The sequence below is a fragment of the Oryctolagus cuniculus genome, chromosome 5 (assembly GCF_964237555.1).
Source record: "Oryctolagus cuniculus chromosome 5, mOryCun1.1, whole genome shotgun sequence".
Classification (NCBI taxonomy): Eukaryota; Metazoa; Chordata; class Mammalia; order Lagomorpha; family Leporidae; genus Oryctolagus; species Oryctolagus cuniculus.
Window position 1 is genome coordinate 43,978,375 of NC_091436.1, and position 21,012 is coordinate 43,999,386.

The window sequence follows — 21,012 nt, forward strand, 5'->3', positions numbered from 1 at the left end:
TCTTGACTTCAGCCTGGCCCCGTCCTGGCTGTTGCCAGCATCTAGGGAATGAACCAGCAATAGATCTCTCTCTCTCTCTCCCCCAAATAAAATGAAAAGCAAATCAACCAACAAACAAAAACAGGCCACAGGCTGGGAGAAAATGTTTGTAAACCGCATATATGATTAAGGATTAATATCTATAACATATAAAGATTTCTCAAAATTCAACAGTAAAAAAAATGAACAATTCAATTAGTAAATGGCAAAGACATGAAAAGAGATTTCACTGAATTCAGGAGATATACAGATGGCTAATAAGCACATGAAAAGATGCTTAATTTCATCAGTCAGGAAGGAAAACAAACTGAAACCTCAGCAAGCTATCGCTACACACTTAACAGAATGGCACCAGCACTGTGGCAAAGCAGGTGAGGCTGCCGGTTGTGGTGCTGGCATCCCACATCACAGCACTCTCAGACATTTATCCCAGAAGCTGAAAACCGATGTCCACACAAAAGCTCACATATGGCTGATTCGAGCATCTCTGCTCATGGCAGTTCAAGTTGGAAACAACCCCACTGTCTGTTAATAAGTAAATGACTAAAAAGCTGTGATAGATTCCCCACCACGAAAGACTACTAAGCAATAAGAAAAAAGAAACCACTGATAAATGCAGCATTTTGGACGGATCTCACAGGAATTATGCCAAGTTAAAAAGCTAATTGCCAAAGGTTATATAGTATATGAATCCACTTATATAGTATTCTTGAAATAACAAATTACAGAAATTGAGGGTGTGTTAGTAGTTGTCGGGGTGGCAGGTTTGTATGGGAGTTGAGCATTAGCTATGAAAGGTGGGATCCCTTTTACAGAATTGTTCTGTACGTTGGCTGTCATGGTGGATACTGGTGGGTATCTGTACATGTGATAAAAAAAAACACAGGCACGGTGAGTGCTTGGAACCATACTGAAATCTGAATAGAGTTGGTGGATTATATCCATGTCAATGTCCTAGTGTGATATTATATTATAGGCTTGTAAATGTTAGTGTTGGGGTCCACTGGAAAAAGAACACAGGGTATCTATTATTGCATACAACTACACATGAATCTATAGTTATCTCAACATAAAGTTAGATGGTTCTTATTTATTTTTTTAAGATTTATTTATTTGAAAGGAAGAGTGAGAAAGAGAGAGACAGAGACAGAGGAAGAGAGGGATTTTCCATCTGTTGGCTCTTTCCCCAAATGCCCACTGTAGTCAGGGCTGGGCCAGAATGAAGCGAGGAGCCGGGATCAGAGTGGAGCAGCCAGGACTCAAACCAGCACCCATATGGGATGCTGGCATCACAGGTGGTGGCCTACCCACTGTGCCACAATACTGGCCCTGGTTCTTATTTATTCTAAACATCCTATCTCCTATCTAACATTTCACCTGTTAGATGCCTGATTTCTTCCTTCCACAATCTTGTTACTCTCTGGTTCTGAACACCAGAAGACATTTCACCACAACTAGTAAATTAAATTCTGCTTTCCATGACCTGTGTTGTGGTACTGACTGTGATGCCAGCATCCTGTATCTGAGCACTGGTTCAGGTCCATGCTGTTATGCTCCCAAGTCAGCTCCCTACTAATGTGCTGGGGAACTTAGCAGAAGATGGCCTTTGTATGTGGACCTCAGCCTCCCAAGGGAGAATCAGATGGAGTACTGTCGCTCCCCCTCTTCGTGGAGGAACGACACAGGACCCTGCGCTGTTCTTTCGTCTGCTCGGCCCTCCCCGGGTTTGCTGCTGGTTCTTCCCGGGTTGGCTACTGTCCCTTCCACCTCCGTGGAAGGGCAGTTCCCCCTGGCCACATTCCCCACTTCCGCAGGGGAGCGGCACACCGCCGGCCGGCTTTCTCGGGGGCTGCACAGGTGTTCCCCTTAGATGTTCCCCTTAGATGTTCCCTGTGCATGCCGTCTCTCTCCTCCTTTATAGTCCTCCTCCGCCAATCCCAACTCGGCTGCCCACACGCCGAGTACGCTGCTCTCCTCCAATCAGTAGCAAGTCCTACAGTTTATTGGTTGAACTGGAGGCAGCTGTGCGGAAGCTGTTTACTTCTCTCCCAGCGCCATATTGTGGGAGAGCAGATGCATAGAATAAGTCTTAATTCCAGTAACTCAGTCTAGTCCGGTTTGCTCCCCACAGATCCCCCTTTCTTTTTATTTTTGGCGTTGATACGCGCCTCTCTTCGGTGTCCCGCGGCACACACTCTGCTCTACTTGCTAGAGTTACCACAGGTTCTTACAAGTCCTATCAATCAGGCAAACCAAATCCGGGTCCTCTCTTCACCATGTTGTGAGGAGGTTTTTAGGCGCTGATGCGTGCCTGTGTTCGGTGACCTGCGGCTCATACTTTGGTCGAGCCGCCTGCTGGCGCTTACCGCCTTACTAATCAGGCAGACCGAATCCAAGCTTTCTCATTGCCATGTTGTGGGGTGACTTATTGGTGTTGATAACGTGCCTGTCTTCGGTGACCTGCGGCGCATAAGCTGCTAGCCGCCCGCAGGTGCTCACCGCCTCCCTAATCAGGCAGACCGAATCCAAGCCTTCTAATTGCAGTATTGTGGGGAGGCCTTTCTGATGTTAATTCGTGCCTGTCTTCGGTGACCTGCGGCGCATAAGCTGCTAGCCGCCGCAGGTGCTCATCGCCTCACTAATCGGGCAGACCGAATCCAAGCTTTCTCATTGCCATGTTGAGGGGAGGCCTTTCTATTTCTCTATTTCTCTATCTCCGGGCATTCCTATTTCTCCCATTTTACTTCTATCTTCCAGCATTCCTATTTCTCTCATTTTACTTCTAAACTTCTGTTCCTCTTATCCCCGCGGCTTCCCGCTCTCATTTTACTTCTAAACTTCTGTTTCTCTTATCCCCGCGGCCTCCCGGCGCCCGCCCCGAGGCTATTTCTCGGCGGCTTTCCGGCTGAGCCGCTTCAGCCCGCGTCTCTCTCATCTGCGCGGCTCGGCTTTGCGTGCACACTCCGCGGTCTCGCACTTAGCCCAGCGTTCCCTATCTACTTGTGCCCCGCACGCTCTCTCTGCGCACGGCAGCCTCCGCGAGTCACACAGCGTCACTTACGTCTCCACCACTAGCATTCAATCCAAGTTCCCCGGGCTAGCCTGGCGAATTCAACCCAGCTCACGTCTCCGCCCCACGGTTTGGCTTCCCGTCCTTTGCTCCCCGGGCTAATCAGACGGATCCCAACCAGGCTTACGTTTCCGCTTCTGGTTTTAACTTTTCGCCCCCTATTCCCGGGCTAACTTGAGAATCCCAAAGTGGCTTTCGTCTCCGCCTCAGCCTGCCCCCCGCGGCTTCAATTTCCCTAACATTTTTCTCTACCCGGTATGTTTCCCCAAGCTTTCCTCCAACAATACTCCTCCCTCATTTCTCCTGGCCTCTCCCCACAGTCCGCATCCGAGTCTGTTTGTTCTAGCTTTCACTTTCGCTTTCGACCTTAGAGATTTCTCCCAGCTTTCCCCCCGTAGTCCGTATCTGAGTCTATGCCTAGGCTTTCAATAGCTCCTTCCGGCACCTTTTTCGTCCGGCTTTTCCCTAGGCTGTTTGCTAGTCTCTCTTTCCGATATTTTCCCTAGGCTGTTTGCTAGTCTCTCTCTCTGATATTTTCCCAGTTCTTCCCGTTTCTTCCCTCCTAAGTTTGCTATCCGTCCTAGGTTTCCTATCCGAGTCACGGCACCAGAGTACCTGGCTCTTGGCTTTGGACTGGCCCAGTCCCAACCAATGTGGCCATCTGTATCTCTGTGTGTGTGTGTGTGTGTGTGTGTGTCTGTCTGTCTGTCTGTCACTTTGCCTTTCAAATAAAAAATCTTGCTTCCCCAAAAAATCCTTCTTCATGGTTCATTACTCCTAACTGGAGCACGCCCTTGAGAGACAGCCATATGTTTGAATGCTGACTCGAACCCTCCATAAAATAGACATAAGACTCTGAGTCTTAACTACCTCGCTGGCAAAGTGAGCATAAACGAACCTATGTCAGAGACTGATTTAATATAAATAATGAAGTACTTATATAGCCAGTCCTTAAATTATTTCTATAAACTAACCTATGTCAGAGACTGATTTAATATAAATAATGAAGTACTTATATAGCCAGTCCTTAAATTATTTCCTTCCTTTTCCTATGAGCAACCTAAAATTCAGCATAATTTTTGGATAAATACATCAACAAAACAAATTTTGGATTAAGTTCCAAGACTTATATTTAAGAAACAGGAAATGTATCTTTAAGGAGCATGCTTTGGGAACTGGGGATGGAATGAGGTTAAATTCAGACCTTAATAATTATTTCAATTTAATAGAACACAAAGATCAATCTATAAAAAAGAATATTGTCTGAGCGTGAAAAAATTCTATCAAAATGATTTATAAATGTTTAACATGTCATTCATTTTATTATGATTAGTGAGTGTGCCACAAAGAAGTTTAAGCCTATAAACAGTAACCAATCGCATACTAGATTGCTTATGTACATATGTGAAAGAGTTTAAGCCTTAAAAGTGACACATATTCCAATGCCTTAATTTCCCCTACTCCGCCTATCTACAAAAACACTTTTTAGTAATGGACACCCCATAAGGTGGTAAGCTTGAACTGTGTCACAGACTTTTGCCAATTAAGCTACAGTATGGCAGGAACTAAGCCTATGCAACTTAAAATTCAAGGTAAGTCACCAAACATGAAATTCAGAGCTACCTGCAGGTCAGTGCAGGCCGCTAGATTCTCTTAGCAGCACTGGCCTGGGAGAACTGGCCAAGAAAGAGTAGAACCAAATGTTACCCCTCTAACACAATTAAGAAAAAGGATGAAGCAAAATATTTTGAACGACAGATATATTTTGAAAATACTCTGAAAGACAGATATTCCCTCTACTGATTACCTGCTCTATACATGAAGTCACAAAACAAAAAAGGGCAAGCAAAACTTACAAAGTCTTCATAGATATATAAATGCTTTTTAAGTACAGAAACAACTTTGCAAAGTCAGTGCTTACCGAGCAAAATAACTTTGTTTCCGTTCCTTCTTTTCTTCCTTGGTATCCATAATAAACAATCAAAAGTGCAAAGTATTTGTAAAAGTCCGTTTTGATCAACGAATCATAACCCTGTAATAAAAAATAACAAAGCAACTGTAATTAAGAAGTTTATAATGGCCAATACTAAGAATAAAGCAGGGTAGAACTACATGGCTTGAAACAAATGAAAGACAAACTTTAACCAGGAAACACAGTCACATGAGTCAAACACAAAACACAAATGCTCCTGAGAGAGAAAAAAATGCAAAACTACCCTGAAAATAGAGATGTTAAACTAAAAAAGGGGCTGATGAAAAGCCCAACTAAAGAGTTTTCCTCATAGTAACAATTATTTCAAAATGTACACAAATGAAAACTTCACTGACTTCGGACAATTGTAGCCTAGCTATGCAGGTGCAATTTTTTTTTTAATGTTGTGAACTCATAATCCATCTTTCCAAGTAATTCACAACAAATATGGCACATAGGTAACTATGCAAAAAGGCTCACTTAGGTGTTTTATAAGAATGTTCTTTCTTTAAAAATAAAAATAACCACAGTGTTCCGCTTTATATTAGGAAAGGAGCCAGCAAGTATATCCCACTCGAGCAAATGTGGAAATGAAAGTACAGAGACCCAGGAAGCTGTTCTTGAACGGCTTCAAACGCTTGCCTCTCCCTCTCCCCACCCCTGCCACCCCACCTACGCTTGCCAGCAGAGCTTTAAACCTATAATAAAAGGTTGTCTCCAGATCAATCTTCCTTAAATACCACATTCATTACATGCTCTCCTGTTCAAAAATTTCCAATGGCTGCTGACTGCCTGATTTGCCAATCTACACCTTCTGCATTAACACTCCTCGAATCTGTCCTTTCACCCTGAAGCAAAAGGACGTTCACCAATCACTTGAATCAAAAAGGGCAAAAGACATTCATCCATCAAAATTCCTTGCTAATTCATTATAATTCAGTATGCAATGTGGTGCACAAGTCATACTGCACGAAAGGTATCGTGTTAACTACTGAAGACCAAAGACAATGAGTCATGATATTTGCTCTCATGGAATTTACTGTGAGGGTTGACACTGAGGTTTTTAAGACAATGGGATGTGTGTTATGGAGAAGGGACCAGGTACCAAGAGAGCCTAGAGGAATAACACTTAACCAGCTCAGCCATTCCACAGTGTGCATATTTTAAAATACCATGTTATATATGATGAACACAAGTTTTTTACTTGGCAATTAAAATAACAATTTTTTAAGATTTTTTTTTAATTTATTTGAAAGAGTTACAGAGAGAAGAGGCAGAGAGAGAGAGACAGAGAAAGAGCTCTTCTAACCACTGGTTCAATCCTGAAATGGCTGCAAAGGCTAGAGCGGCACCAATCCAAAGCCAGGAGCCAGGAGCAGCTTCTTCATCTTCCGCAACAGTGCAGGGGCCCAAGGACTTGGGCCATCTTCTACTGCTTCCCAGCCCATAGCAGGGAGCTTGATCAGAAGTAGAGCAGCCAGGACTCGAACCAGCACCTGTATGAGATGCTGGCATTGAAGGAGGCATCTTTACCCATTATGCCACAGTGCTGGCCCCAGTAACAATTAAAAAAAAAATCACACTTAGCTTCATGTATGAGGAACCACCTCATACATGCCTCTCACACACTAAGGTTGTTGTTAAGTATGAGGGAAGCAGGTAGAGCTTGCACAAAATCAAGAAGGGAAAATAGTTCCCTCTGCTCCAAGGTATAATGTGATGCAGGGTAATGGTGGAGCTATGGATAAGGACAGGGGAGATCAGGGTTGTGGAAGATCCTGTACTATCTAAAGCACTTGACCTTAATCCGAACCACGGGTGATGCCTGGCCCACTCCACTGCACTGTCAACGTCACTAAATATTCATTCTGTGCCCAATGGCAGTGTTTGCAGCAGCCAGTACCAAATGGATCGGGGCTGGCTGACAAAAGAAAACCAATTTTCTCCTCCCTGATATATAGGAAAAGAAGCCACCAAAGGGTTTTACTTGTGGGGTTATGGCATAAAGAGGTCATAGAGGTAGAAGACAAAATAGGAACAGGGTGAAGTAGACTCATTAGAAAAAAATGACAGTAAAACTTGCTGAGAGAAGATGCCCAAACAAAGGCAGCAATTGCTGGTATAGCAAGAGGGGGGATGAATTCAAGAAACAGTAAAGAGGCTGGCACTGTGGAGCAGCAGGTAAGGCCGCTGCCGCCTGCAGTACCAGCATCACATATGGGCACCGGTTCAAGTCCCAGCTGCTCCTCTTCTGATCCAGCTCTGCTATGGGCTGAGAAAGCAACAGAAGATAGCCCAAGGCCTTGGGCCTCTGCACTCACATGAGAGACCTGGAAGAAGCTCCTAGCTCCTGGCATTGGATTGGCAAAGCTCCAGCCGTTGTGGCCATCTGGGGAGTGAACCAGTGGATGGAAGACCTCCTCTCTCTCTCTCTCTCTCTTTCTCTCTTTCTCTCTTTCTCTCTGCCTCTGCCTCTCTGTAACTCTGCCTTTCAAATAAATATAGATCTTAAAAAAAAAAAAAGATAGTTAGGAGGCAAATGAGCTGGTGACTCATTCAATGTAGATGACACAGAAGAGGAAGCAATGAAGAATGGCTTCCCAATTTCTGCTTCAGTGGCTGGGAGGACTAGGACATCAAAGGATACAATATGCAGGGTAAAGGCAGACTGCACATGGGAGAGATGAAGATCAGTGTGGGACAGTTTGCCTTTTGGGATAGCCAGCTGGGGACATTCACCAGATCTTCGATCACATGGAAAGTTCAGGAGGGCAGTGAGGGCTACAGAAAAAACTTAGGAATTAACAGCATATGGTTATACTTAGGGATAAAAAGAAATGACAAAACAATAGGGTGATGAAGTCAGCCCTAAGGCATGACAGCTATGTGTAAGGCACTGTAGAGAAGTCGTGGGGACACTGTCTCAACCCAGTTTATCTCCCTGCCATGCCTCTATCCTGAAGGAGTTTATCATCCAGTGGGAAAGTAAGAGATGCAAACAACCAAAATATTTGGTAGTCACTGCAGCTTTCCAATGAACAGTCCTGAGACCCCAGAGGACAAAAGGCTCAATTTTGATGGAGGCGCGAAAGCTAAACTTTCAGGGTGGTGAGTGTTTCAACAGGTACACAAGAGAGACAAGGAATCTGAGATAGAGGAGGCTAACGCTTGGGCAACAGAATGAGAGGGAAAAGGGCAAGGCACATTCTGCCAGGAAGCACACAGTGAGCATCCCGGATGCCTGCCTGCCTGCCTGCCTGCAGCCGCTTACTTCAACATATTAACTCTAAGTTATCTCTATTAACCCTTACAACCACATTCCAAGTTAGGTATCTCTTCTTCCTTTCAAAGAAGGCTGAGAGATACTAATGAATTTCCCTAATTCAACAGCATCAGCCATAGTTGAGAAGGATTTAAATACAGTTGGTTATACATTCCAGTGTCTTTCTGTAATGTTTGGGGCCAGAAAGCATGTTGAGGAGAGCAAGACAAAGTAGTCTGGAATCAACAATATCCAATGCCTCTGCACACATTCTACAGGGACAGAGATGCACCTGCCCCCTGGACGGCGGTCACTGAAAGCCTCCAGCAGGACTTCTCCATGGAGTAGTGGGAGTGGAAACCATACTACAAGGAAACCATACTACAACAAGTTAACACTTATTCCCAAATTGGAATGATGAAAGGAAGAAGAAAAATCAAAGACTGTGACCGTGTGTCCAGCTCTCGTTAGCGCCACCTCACACTGTGGTTTGCACCCACTCCACAGCCCTGTGCCTTTGCCCTCACCTCAGTCCTTCCCCAGATCTGAGGGTCTTGCACCTAGCATGAGTATCAGTTCTCCCCTTCTGACCACACCTAGCATGAGTATCAGTTCTGCTGTAAAGCCTTCCCTGACACTTGTGTGCTTGTCTCTCTCCTCTCTTAGGACATATTTCACATTTTATCTTACTGCAAGGGAGACCTGAAAATGTTCATGCAAAGGAGGAATTCAAAGATAAGTCTGCAAGTGGGCATTTAGCTTAGCAGTTAAGACATGGGATGGGATGCATATCTCCTACATCAGTGTTTGGTTTTGAGTCCAAGCTGTGGCTGCTGATTCCAGCTTCCTGCTAGGATCTCTAATGTCTTTCAGTAATCTTTGGAGCCAGAAAGCATTTTGAGGTGAGCCAGAGAAAGTAGTCTGGAAACTACAATGTCCAATGCTTCCTGGGAGGCAATGGTGATGGCTCAAGTAATCGGTCACAGCGACTCACATGGGAGAACTGGACTGAGTTTCTGGCTCTCGGCTTCGACCTGGCCCAGTGTCAGCCATTGTAGGCATTTAACCAGTGAACCAATGGATGGGAGCTTTCTTTTTCTTTCTGCCTTTCAAATAAAATAAACTAATTAAACTTAAAAATGTTTTGATTCCAAAATTTTTGAAATCCACAGTTTTTCCATACACATGTTGCAATGAACTTTTTGAATACCACTTGTATGCACATATTAAAATTATTTGGCACCAAAATCCACACAATTCCATTTTACACAGTTTTTTTAAATTTATTTATTTTATCTGAAGAGATATAGAGAGGCAGAACAGAGAGAGAGAGAGAGGGAGAGAGAGAGAGGGAGAGAGAGAGAGGGAGAGGTCTTCCATTTACTGGTTCACTCTCCAATGGCCTCAATGGCTGGAGCTGTGCCAATCCAAAGCCAGGAGCCAGGAGCTTCTTTCAGTCTCCCAAGTGTGTGTAGGGGCCCAAGGACTTGGGCCATCTTCTACTGCTTTCCCAGGTCATAGCAGAGAGCTGGATCAGAAGTGGAGCAGTTGGGACTAGAATCGGCGCCTATATGGGACGCTGGTACCGCAAGCGGCTTTACCTGCTACGCCACAGCATTGGCTCCTTTCCACAAACTTTTTGAAGAATCATTGTACTTTGGAAAAAAAAACCATTTTATCTAGGCTCCTCAATCCCAAACTCTAAATTCCTTCAAATGAACTGCCACCATGTCTCATACTTTCCTTACACTTCCTTCCAGAGATGTAGGCAGAAAATTCATCCAAGAGCTAAGCAAAGAGTTAACTTAACCCAGAACTGGGGATAAGGTCAATTATATGGGAGACTGATTCAAGTCTATAAGTAAGAATTCCACCCAAATTAAGAATTGAGGATGCAGAGTCACGCCAGCCTCCCTCAGACTCCAGAGAAAATTAGAATCCCAGGCCCTTGTTACTGTCCTGGGCCAGGTGGTTTATTTTAAAGTTCCTCTCCTACATGCACAAAAATGTGATGATCTGTTTATTAAGTTTCCCCTCATGAATAAAAATGAGGTCATAACAATCTAATTGGAAATTTTTTATATTACAAGCTGAGCCAGGAACTAGTGCTTGGTTCCAGCAGGAAAATATTGACAAAAATAAACACAAGAGAAAAAGATTAAATGATCCAAGAACTGACATCTGGTGCTGCTGTGTCTACTCAGAACTGGTAAAGCTTTTTTCATTTTTCAATATTCTATTTGGTAAATGAAAGATATGCTCCTTTTTGACTTCTAAGTTTCTGGGAATTCTTATGTGCCTTTAAGCAAGAGAGTCCTTTTGGGTCTAAACCCACCAGCAGATGAACCAGAGAGAGCTCAGCAGAGGAAGCTATAAAAATGATTTGCAGGACACCACAGAGCAGACTTCATGCTTTGGTAAAGAATCAGAGCTCCTTAAATCAATCTCTAATAGGAACTGCACTCCCATTATAAGTGGAGATAATGGACTTCTTAAAAGCCCTTGGTTCATTTGGTGTTGACTTCGCCTCACATCAATACACTCTAGACTCATCCACACACTGGCTTGTAAGCATCTCCTGCATTTATAGTATGCTCAAGACCGAAAAGGATTTTATGAGGGAGCATACAATGAATGGTCCATGTAAATATTTCTTTTTGCAATCTTTAATCAGTATACTCAACTGAAAGCTAAATTCAGTTCATTATTCACATTAAAATGGCACATACTAATTCTTCCCTTATAGGAGCCTGGCTGAAGACAAAGTGCTTTTTGTATTTCCAGCATAGTTTTCCCTGTTTGAGGCCATGGTGCCATTTAGAGAGAACTTCAGAATAGATTGGGTAGAGAGTGCCTAACTATATCAAACCAGCATGCACCTGCACATCACAGGGTGACTTTTGGATTCGCATCCTTGAGCTCTCACGTATGACCAGCTGGATCTAGAAAAAAAAAACACCAGTGTACCCACGATGCCCATTGGATGTTTACCCAATAACATGTTTCCTAATATACAAATGAAATCATGGTGGAAACACTGGTTGCGGCTCAGTCACGCTGTTTAGCACTTAAGGAACAAGCCAAAATGTACCTTTGCATATGGACATTTCCTCCTGGAATATGCTCACACTCCTATGGAGACATGACAGGTGTGCGGCCTCTCTCAAAGCCACACTGTCATCTAAACAAAGGGTAACTATTCAAATTTCGCTGTTAACCAAGGCCAGAAGCTTGACACTGTCACAAGAAACTGGAAACAGATGACAGAGAACCAGACACCAACATGTGCCACAAAGCTTGTAAGGTGAGCAGTTGGAGAGCACACCCCTGATAACCACGTGTATGTCACAAAAGCAAAGCAACAACAAAAACCAAGACTTAACACCAGCAAAAAAAAAAAAACAAAAGTTATGCCTGAAGCATGGTGATGATCAAAGACCAGCTACAATCTGATACTTGGAACAAGTGAAGTCTTTGGAGGCAAAATTATTGGAGAACTCAGCAGCTCTTACGCCTTTATTCTCTACCTCGAGAACTGAAACTTGACATGAAACACGTAAACAGGTGTTTCAGTGCTCTTTTGACTTGAGTAAAAAGGTTCTTTCCAAGTTCCTAGATTCTCTGTGCTAGACAAATCCAGATCGTTCCATAAGTTTTCTCTGAAAAAAAAAAAAAATCAAAAGGAAATATCTAAAAAGTCATTGGCAGGTTAATGAATTGTCAAAAGTGTAAGAGCTTCACTAGCCTAATCCTCCACCTGTGGCGCCGGTACCCCTGCATTTTAGTACCGGTCGGGGTGCCGGGTTCTGTCCCGGTTGGGGCACCGGATTCTGTCCCAGTTACCCCTCTTCCAGTCCAGCTCTCTGCTGTGGCCTCGGAAGGCAGTGGAGGATGGCCCAAGTGCTTGGGCCCTGCACCTGCGTGGGAGACCAGGAGGAAGCACCTGGCTCCTGGCTTTGGATCATGCTGCACGCCAGCTGTAGCAGCCATTTGGGAGGTGAACCAATGGAAGGAAGACCTTTCTCTCTGTCTCTCTCTCACTACCTCTGCCTGTCAAAAAATTATTTAAAAAAGTGTAAGAGCTTGATAACAGGCAAAAGTATTTTAATTTTCAACAAAAACTAGAAAGGGGATTGTGTAAACCATACACTGCAGAATATCATATATATCCCCAAGAAAATTTCAGAAATCTGAGTGAAGGCAGGTTATTAAGGACACAGATGAGGAAGCTGTGAACTCTGAAAGAAAACCAACCATTCAGCAGAGCCACCAAAAAAAAAAAAAAATTCCCTTTTCAAAGCTATCCTGGACTAAATATTCTGCTATAGACACAATGATGATGGCAGCACTCACTGGCCAGGAAGCTCAGGAAGAACAGGGGACTGCAACCCATGAGCTGGGAGAATGAGAAGTGGTGAGAGCTCTGATATCACTGGTAGCTACAAAGAACCACAGACACAGAAAGGGAAGCTGCTGCACCTCAAAGGGGAGGAGTGTCGGGGAGGTGTCACCGGTGAGGCCAGTGCTGGGTAGGCAGCAGAGCAGGGATCCCCCAGCGGTGAATGCACAGGAGCTCGGGCTCATCAGGCAGAACGAGGATGCACAGCCAGCAGGAGGGAAGGTGGGTGGTCAGGGCGAGTGGAGAGCCTGGCTGGGGGAGGACTGGATACCCAGGGAATGCGGGCTTAGTCAAACCACACTGACCTAACCTCCTTCTTTGACAAGTGACTCTTCTAGTGGATGAGGAAAATGAGTTGAACACAGGGTAAGTGCACTTAAAAGGCATCTGATCAGTTTCTCTAATACGCTTATGAATAAGATGGAGAAATGGGAGCTGGATATGTGGGCAGATGCTTCTATGATTAGATGGGTAAAGGGAGTCAATGACCTACTGCACTAAGAAGTATGCACTGACTACCTAACCTCACAGAGCTAGGAGGCAACCTCCACCTCAACCTGGAGGGAAGATGTCACCAGGTGAAAGCAGGATCTTTTCTTTCTTTTTTTAAAGTTTATTTATTTTTTATTTATTTATTTTGACAGGCAGAGTGGACAGTGAGAGAGAGAAACAGAGAGAAAGGTCTTCCCTTGCCGTTGGTTCACCCTCCAATGGCTGCCGCGGCCTGCACACTGTGGCCGGCGCACCGCGCTGATCCGAAGCCAGGAGCCAGGTGCTTCCTCCTGGTCTCCCATGGAGTGCAGGGCCCAAGCACTTGGGCCATCCTCCACCGCACCCCCAGGCCACAGCAGAGAGCTGGCCTGGAAGAGGAGCAACCGGGACAGAATCCGGTGCCTCGACCGGGACTAGAACCCGGTGTTCCAGCGCCACAAGGCAGAGGATTAGCCTATTGAGCCGCGGCGCTGTCTTCCTGACTAGCATGAAAGTATAGAGGCCTTATCAGCCCTTGGGAGGAGCCAGCTGCATCCTGGATAACAGCCTTAAGACTCAAGAAGACTTCAGCCTCTGTGGGAGGGAGTGCACAGTTACAAGGTGGGATCTGCCCCAGATGGATCTCAGGTTCTACAGGTGAGAAGCTGAGGCGTGCGAAAGGCAGAGCCAGAGGTTACACCAGAGACTGTGATGTGTGATGTCAGATAACAGCGATTCCCAAACACCCAGCTGCGGGAGTCCTCTGCCCATTCTCCCCCCAGTCACTAACGAAATTAACCCAGAATAAAAAGCTTATGAGAGTCTGTCTTAGCCTTTTTGAGGATTAGAATATTTCAGGATGACTGCCTATCGCTCCAGGTTCCACGCTAGAGGTCAAACACAGAGAAATTAAAGCAGCCAGAACAGTTTAATGACTGAAAACTGAATTTAATCACGGTTAGTCAAAGAGTTGGCTGGGTTTAGCTTAAAGAGAAGACTGGGGATGAAGTGGCAATGGTTTTAAAATATCTAAAGCATCTTCACGCAGCAGAGGATTTAGGATTGACAGATCTTCAAGGGAGCACCTAACAGCAGGCATTAGATACAACAGGAGAAAGGTCACAACCAACATAAGGAAAACTGCTACAGACAGGCAATGAGCAGCCTAAACAGAATGGCTTCCTTGTCTCCAAAAGTGACCATATGTGAGCTCAACAATCACTGTGTGCGATTGCTGGAGAGGAGCAGTTCTCATCCTGATCAAACCCAACATTCTCATCTAAACAAATATTTTATTATATGTCTTTTTATAATATGAAACTGAAATTCATAGCCATATAATCTACTTACATTCTTACTTTTATAAAACCAATATGGGCGGGGGGGGTGTTTACAACTGCAGTTAAGACTCTGCTCTGGGGGCTGGATTGTGCTGCAGTGGGTGAAGCTGCTGTTTGCAACACTGGCATCCCAAACTGGAATGCAGGTTTGGGTTCCAGGAGCTCCACTTCCAATCCAACTCCCTGCTAATGCACACCCTGGGAGGCAGCAGGTGATAGCGCAAGTTCTTTGATTCCTGCCACACACGTGGGAGATGCAGCCTGAGTACTCAGCTCCTGGGTTCAAGCCTGGCACAGTCCTAGGTGTTGCAGGGACTTGGTGAGTGAACCAGCAGATGAGAAACTCTCTCTGTCTCTCATTGTGTCTCTTGGCCTTGCAAATAAAATTAAAAAAAAAAAAACTTTAAAAATTAGTATGATGCCCAAAAGGAAAGTAACTGAAAACAAGTATTTCAATAAGTTCTTATGCCTAAGTTTACTAGAAGACATAATAACATAGTCATATGCTTGCTTCTGAGGCCAAGTTTAGATATAGGAGATGTATGCTCAGAGTCCATTTCACTACACAGGAGCAGAAAATGAAAGAGCAGGGTACAGGGGCCCAAGCACTTGGGCCATCTTTGACTGATTTCCCAGGCCATCAGCAGAGAACTGTATCAGAAGAGGAGCAGCCAGGACATGAACCGGCATCCATATGGGATGCTGGTGCCACAGGTGGAGGATTAGCTTACTATGCCACAGTGCTGGCCCCCAGATAAAACTTTTCTTCCCAAGTCACCTTGATGATATGGATCCTATCACTTTAATTTATTTTAGAGATCATCTGAAGTGATCTAAGCAATAGTGGGGATTTATCTTCAGAAAACTCTTTAGCCCTTATGAGGGACAATCACATTCCTGTAGCAGATAAACAATGACTGATGGTACAAAGGATGTTTTCTCTTGTGCTTCGCAGAGGGGAACAACACAGGCAGCTGTGGTGTTTCCCTGGCCTCCAGGAAGTTTTTGTATGATCAAATGCAGATTTCTCCCCTCTAACTGCTTTCTGTGCAAGTAGAAAGCTATTCACAGGGCCAGCACTGTAACACAGTGGGTTAAGCCACCACTTGCAATGGAGTGTTGGTTCAAGTCTCAGCGGGCTCCACTTCTGATCCAGCTCCCTGACAATGCACTTAGGAAAGCAGTGGAAGATGGCCCAAAGGACGGAACCCTGTCACCCACAAGGGAGACCTGAATATAGTTCTGGACTCCTGGTTTCGGCCTAGCCCAGACCTGGCTGTTTGTGACCATTTGGGGAGATGAAAGGTGGTGTTTGCTCTCTCACTGTCTCTCTCTACCTCCCATTGTAACTCTGCTTTTCAAATATCTTTTAAAAAAGAGAGAGAGAGAGAAAATTGCTCAAAGCTGATTTCTGTATTCATGACAGAATGCATTCAACATATTAAAAATATCTTGGAGAATTCTTATAAAACTCAATACAAAAGGTACTAAATTTTAATCATTAGAAAAAATTGACCTCTGAAATTTAAAATCAACTAAAAAATTTTAATCAATATTCCAAATTCTGATTTTCTGTGTTTACAAATTCTATTTTCTATCAGGAAATAATCAGATTGGTAGAATATTATATTTCAATGCAACAGAAACAGAAAAGAATATGCCAGCTGCTAAAAGAAATATCTCCAGAACATTCAAAGACATATCATTACTTCTGTTCTTAAAATTTAAGAGGTCATTTATTTAATTTAATGAATTAAAAGAATAGGTTTTCCAGTTAAACCCATTAAAACATAATCAGTGCAATAAATATTTTATTCTTTTAAAAGATTTATTTAAAGGCAGAGTGAGAGAGAGAGATTTTCCATCCACTGGTTCATTCACTCCCCAAATGGCCACAATAGCCAGGGTTGGGTCAGGCTGAAGCCAGGAGCCTGGAACTACATCCAGGTCTCCCACATGGGTGGCAGGGGTCCAAATACTTAGGCCACCTTCCATTGCCTTCCCAGGAGCACTAAAAGGAAGCTGGATAGGAAGTAGAACAGCCAGGACTGGAACTTGTGCTCATACAGGAAACTGGCTCACAGGTGGCAGCTTAACACACTATGCCACAACGCCGGTCCCTCAGTAAATACTTCCTGAATGCACTTCATGCTCACTACAATGCATTGGTTATGCCTATCCTGAGCACAGCTCAGGGTTTATACCCTAAAGGACAACAGCCAGAATACTGCTGTTCATCCTCTTATTATTCTTTTGAACTGTATTAGCAGTTATTACTAGTGCTTCTTTCTTTGGGCCTACACAGAGCTGATCATTCTGACTAACTCACGGCTCTTTGACCCTGAATGGATTCAGACTCTTTATCTGAAAAGGATTAATAATATGAACTATTCACACGGCCATAAAGATCAAACAACGTGTGTCAGCACTAAACAAGAAATTTGCTTCCTATAATCTTTCCAGTCACTCGGTCTGCCTCGCTTACTCACTATGTAGTTTTTCTATTGAGGGCAGATTTGAAAACAGCTCTCCAGGTGTTGAAAAAATAGGATTTTCTCAAATCCTATTTTGGATTTGCTGAAATCTCAGGGGGTAGGATTTTTGCGTTTCACAGGGTACCAGACTCTAGTGACATCTGTTAGATACATTTAATCTTTGCAATTGCCTTTTTACAGATAAAGGAACTAAGGATTAGAGAACCTGGGTAACTTGCACAAGGCTACATATCTTGCAGGTTAGCAGAGTTTGGATTTTAACCAGGCCTGTCTTGCTTTGGCTGTTCTGCCTTAATAACGTGGGTTAAGTGATCCTCAGGTGACACACAGAGCACACTGAAAACTCAGGTGTGTAGTTTTTCTAAAATCATAGCTTTTGGGAACTAAAATTTAAAAATTTTTAAAGAGACATCTTTTCCTTTAAAAATTCATTTTCATTTTATTTGAAAGGCAGATTGACAAAGAGAGAGGGAGAGACAGATCGTCCATCTGCTGGTTCTCTCCCCAGATGCCTACAACAGCCAACACTGGGCCAGACCAAAGCCAGGAGCCAGGAACTCTATCCAGGTCTTCCAATGGGTGACAGGGACCCAAGTATTTGAGCCATCATCTGTTGCCTCCCAGGGTGCACATTTTCAAGAAGCTAGACAGGAATCAGAGGCAGGACTCAAACCCAGGAATCCCAAGCAGCAGCTTAATTCACTGCACTACAACACGGGCCCTAAAAATCTCTAATTCAAAATATTAGCTTGCCCAAAGGACTTGATTTTCCTCTTAAGGGTGTTTCTCAATGTCTGCAGTTGCCCACCCTCACCCCCCACCAAAGCACTGGTGGGCATGGTCGTGTAGGAGACACTTCCTGGCATTTAGTCGGGGATAGCAGAGATGCCAAATGTCTTGCAATGAGTAGGACATCCAAGAAAATGAAGAATTTCTCCTTATACTTGAGAACTGCATAACTTCCAAAAGATCTATATGAATAACTATTGGGACAGTCTAAAGAAAAAAGCTGTTACTACTAATTATTATTTGGGTGTTATCAAATCGATTGATTGAATTAAGAGCTAACTGAAGAAAACAAAATCAAATATAATGGATAAAATATTTTAAAAAACAAATGAATGTCTTTGTAAAAAACACTTAAAATACTGGCTATAAACATTAATTTTTTAAGCATTAAATCTGAGCATCTTCAGAGACTTTATCAAGAAAATACAAAGTTTACCCTACCCCCACCAATTGCTGATTCACTAAGGAAAAGCACATGCACTTTTCTTTTCTGCGGATGATATGTGTGATTGAATACATTTTCAAAATAAAAAGTAACTGCATGATCACTCTTTTCAATGTGCTTTCAACATATTTATTTACTTTGAGTGTCTAAGTGATGATTAATAATCTGTACTTAATCCTTTGTGCCTTCTAACCTCTGTGAGTCATTCTCTTCAATGCAGTGACCATGTGCTAAGAATCTGACTACCACTATACTAAAAACTATGAATATAAAAAGGGTTCAATATACTGTGAGGAGACGTTCATTTTTGACAAGGGAGACAACAGTCATATAAAATAAACTAAAAGAAAAGTGGGATAAAAACTGGATATGAGATAAAATGCATGAACACAGAGGAAGTTCTAATGGGAAGGAAGGGTCCAAGTCACAGGGGCCAACATTGCTAGGGAAGGTGTGAAAAGCAGAACATCTCCCAAAATAATCATTCATGGTTCTTTATCAACAGGGCTACACATCAACAGCCACATCTGTAAACTGGAAAACAGTTTTATCCTGAACAAAACTGTTCTCTATCAGATCACACTAAAGAAAACAGCAGTTCTACTGGAATCTATCTCAGATGTTGGGCAACAATGGGGAGAGGCAAACTGTGCTTTGGTGAGCACAATGTAAAATATGGCAAATACACCAATATGGGTTCAGAAACAAGACAAAATGGGAAGTATCAACATAGCAGGAACTAGGCCTGAAGTGAAACTGAACCAGCACTCTGAGTACTATGACCACTTTTTTGAAAAAAAAAAAAAAATTATATATATGGTAATCAACTATAATTTTCCAGGAGACTGGGTTAAGAAACCAAGTCTATGGTTTAAGTGTATTTTTCTTCTAAAAGGTGATTAAATGGCTTGATATGTAAGCTATTAAGAAAATGTCAAAAAGAAAGAAAGAAAGAAAGAAAGAGAGAGAGAGAGAGAGAGAGAGAGAGAAGGAAGGAAGGAAGGGAGGGAGGGAGGGAGGGGGAGGGAGGGAGGGAGGGAGGGAAGGAAAAAAAAATGGCTCTTTGGTGGACACTCTTACATTTGCTATAAAGAGACCCATGCTCTTTGATATATAACTTTGTGGAGCTTTGCACTAGCATATCAAGCAGGAGTACATCTCCACTCAATTTGCCATGTGACTTGATCTGACCAATGGACTCTGAAGATTTACCATGTTACATATTTTGACTTGAAGCACTAAGAATGTCAAGTTTCTGCTCCCTACCAGAAGAGCATGCTCAAGGCAGTTGTTTTCTTTCTTCAGCTCAGGCCCCAGGATAAAGATATATGGAATGGACCTGAATTCCCTACTTCAATTCTGGAGTCAGTTCTGCCAAGCCCAGCCCTACCAAACACAGCCAAGAGCAGTCAAACCACAGTCAACCTGCCGATTTCATGAAGTGAAAAAAAATTTGTTGATCTAAACTCTAGAGGTTTTGAGGTTGTTATGTGGCATTACCACAACAAAAAGACTCAATATACCCTTGGAAACATCTTGATCCACAAAAAAAAAAGAAAAACAAAACCCACAGTACATATTACTACTTATATGAATAATTCTACCTAGGCTTGGGATATCAAATCCCAGAGACAGAAGCTGCCGAGTGACACAAGTAGCCAAGGAAGCTTCCCTTTCTTCCAGTTGTCACTTACCTCAAAATGGATTTGCATGGCTCAAGTTTTAGCCAAGAAGGCATCATTTGATATTTTATACACTGTCTTATATATTCATCTATAGGCTTTTATAGATCATCTATTATCATGAATTGAATTGTTTCACACCCCCCAAAAAAGAACACATTGAAGTCATAATCCTTGGTACCCCAGGATGTGACCTGATTTGAAAATAGGCTCACTGCATTTGTAATCAGTTAAGATGAGGTTGTACTGGAATGTGTAGGCCCCTAATCCAATGACAGGCATCCTTATAAAAAGTTGGCTACATAGCAGTCATGGTCTTCTGTAGGACCTTGCCTTGTTTTCTCCCATCCAAGTGCTAACCAGGCCCGGTCCTGCTTAGCTTCCGAGATCAGACGAGATTGGGTGCAATCAGAGTTGTAATGGCCATAGATCTTGTGTTCTAATTAGTTGCTTGTCTTACCCACATTCCTTCCAATCAGACCACAGGTTCTTTTAGTGCAAGGAATGTATTTCAAGTTGTCCCTGCATGTTCATGTGAAAAACTCATCACAGCTCCCAGCTTAGGCTGGACACAGAATATACTGTTCATAAACTGACTTACTTCAGGTTATGGAATACTAATATCATGCTTTTTATTTACATTAGTGGTCCCCACATTTTTTCTTTTCAAAGAATTATTTTATTTTATTTGAAAGAGTTACAGAGAGAGGTAGAGACAGAGAGAGAAGGGTCTTCCACCCACTGGTCCACTCCCCACATAGCTGCCACGACTGGGGCCAGGAGCCTCCTCCAGGTCTCCTATGTGGGTGCAGGGTCCCAAGGATTTGGGCCATCTTCTGCTGCTTTCCCAGGCACACTGGCAGGGAGCTGGATAGGAAGTGGAGCAGACAGGACTTGACTAGGAACCCATGGGGATGCCAATGATGCAGGGAGAGGCTTTAACCCACTGCACCACAGCACCAGCCCCAGTATTTTTTTCTTTTTTAAATATTTATTTTACTTATTTCAATGGCAGAATTAGAGAGAGAGGGAGAAACAGAGAGAGACA

General features: G+C 43.4%; 1 protein-coding gene across 7 annotated transcripts in view; it reads right to left on the reverse strand.

The window, feature by feature from the left end:
* Nucleotides 1-21,012, reverse strand: part of NCOA7 (nuclear receptor coactivator 7) — a 160,685-nt gene that overhangs the window by 129,149 nt on the left and 10,524 nt on the right. For 6 of the 7 annotated variants that reach the window (XM_070073629.1, XM_008263471.4, XM_008263473.4 and 3 more), the window contains one exon: nt 5,031-5,141. In XM_070073629.1, coding sequence (XP_069929730.1) covers nt 5,031-5,080 — 50 coding nt within the window. In that variant the 5' untranslated portion in view covers nt 5,081-5,141. Of the gene's footprint in view, nt 1-5,030; nt 5,142-5,561; nt 5,673-21,012 lie in introns of those variants that run through there. The other variant, XM_070073628.1, reaches the window with a different exon arrangement.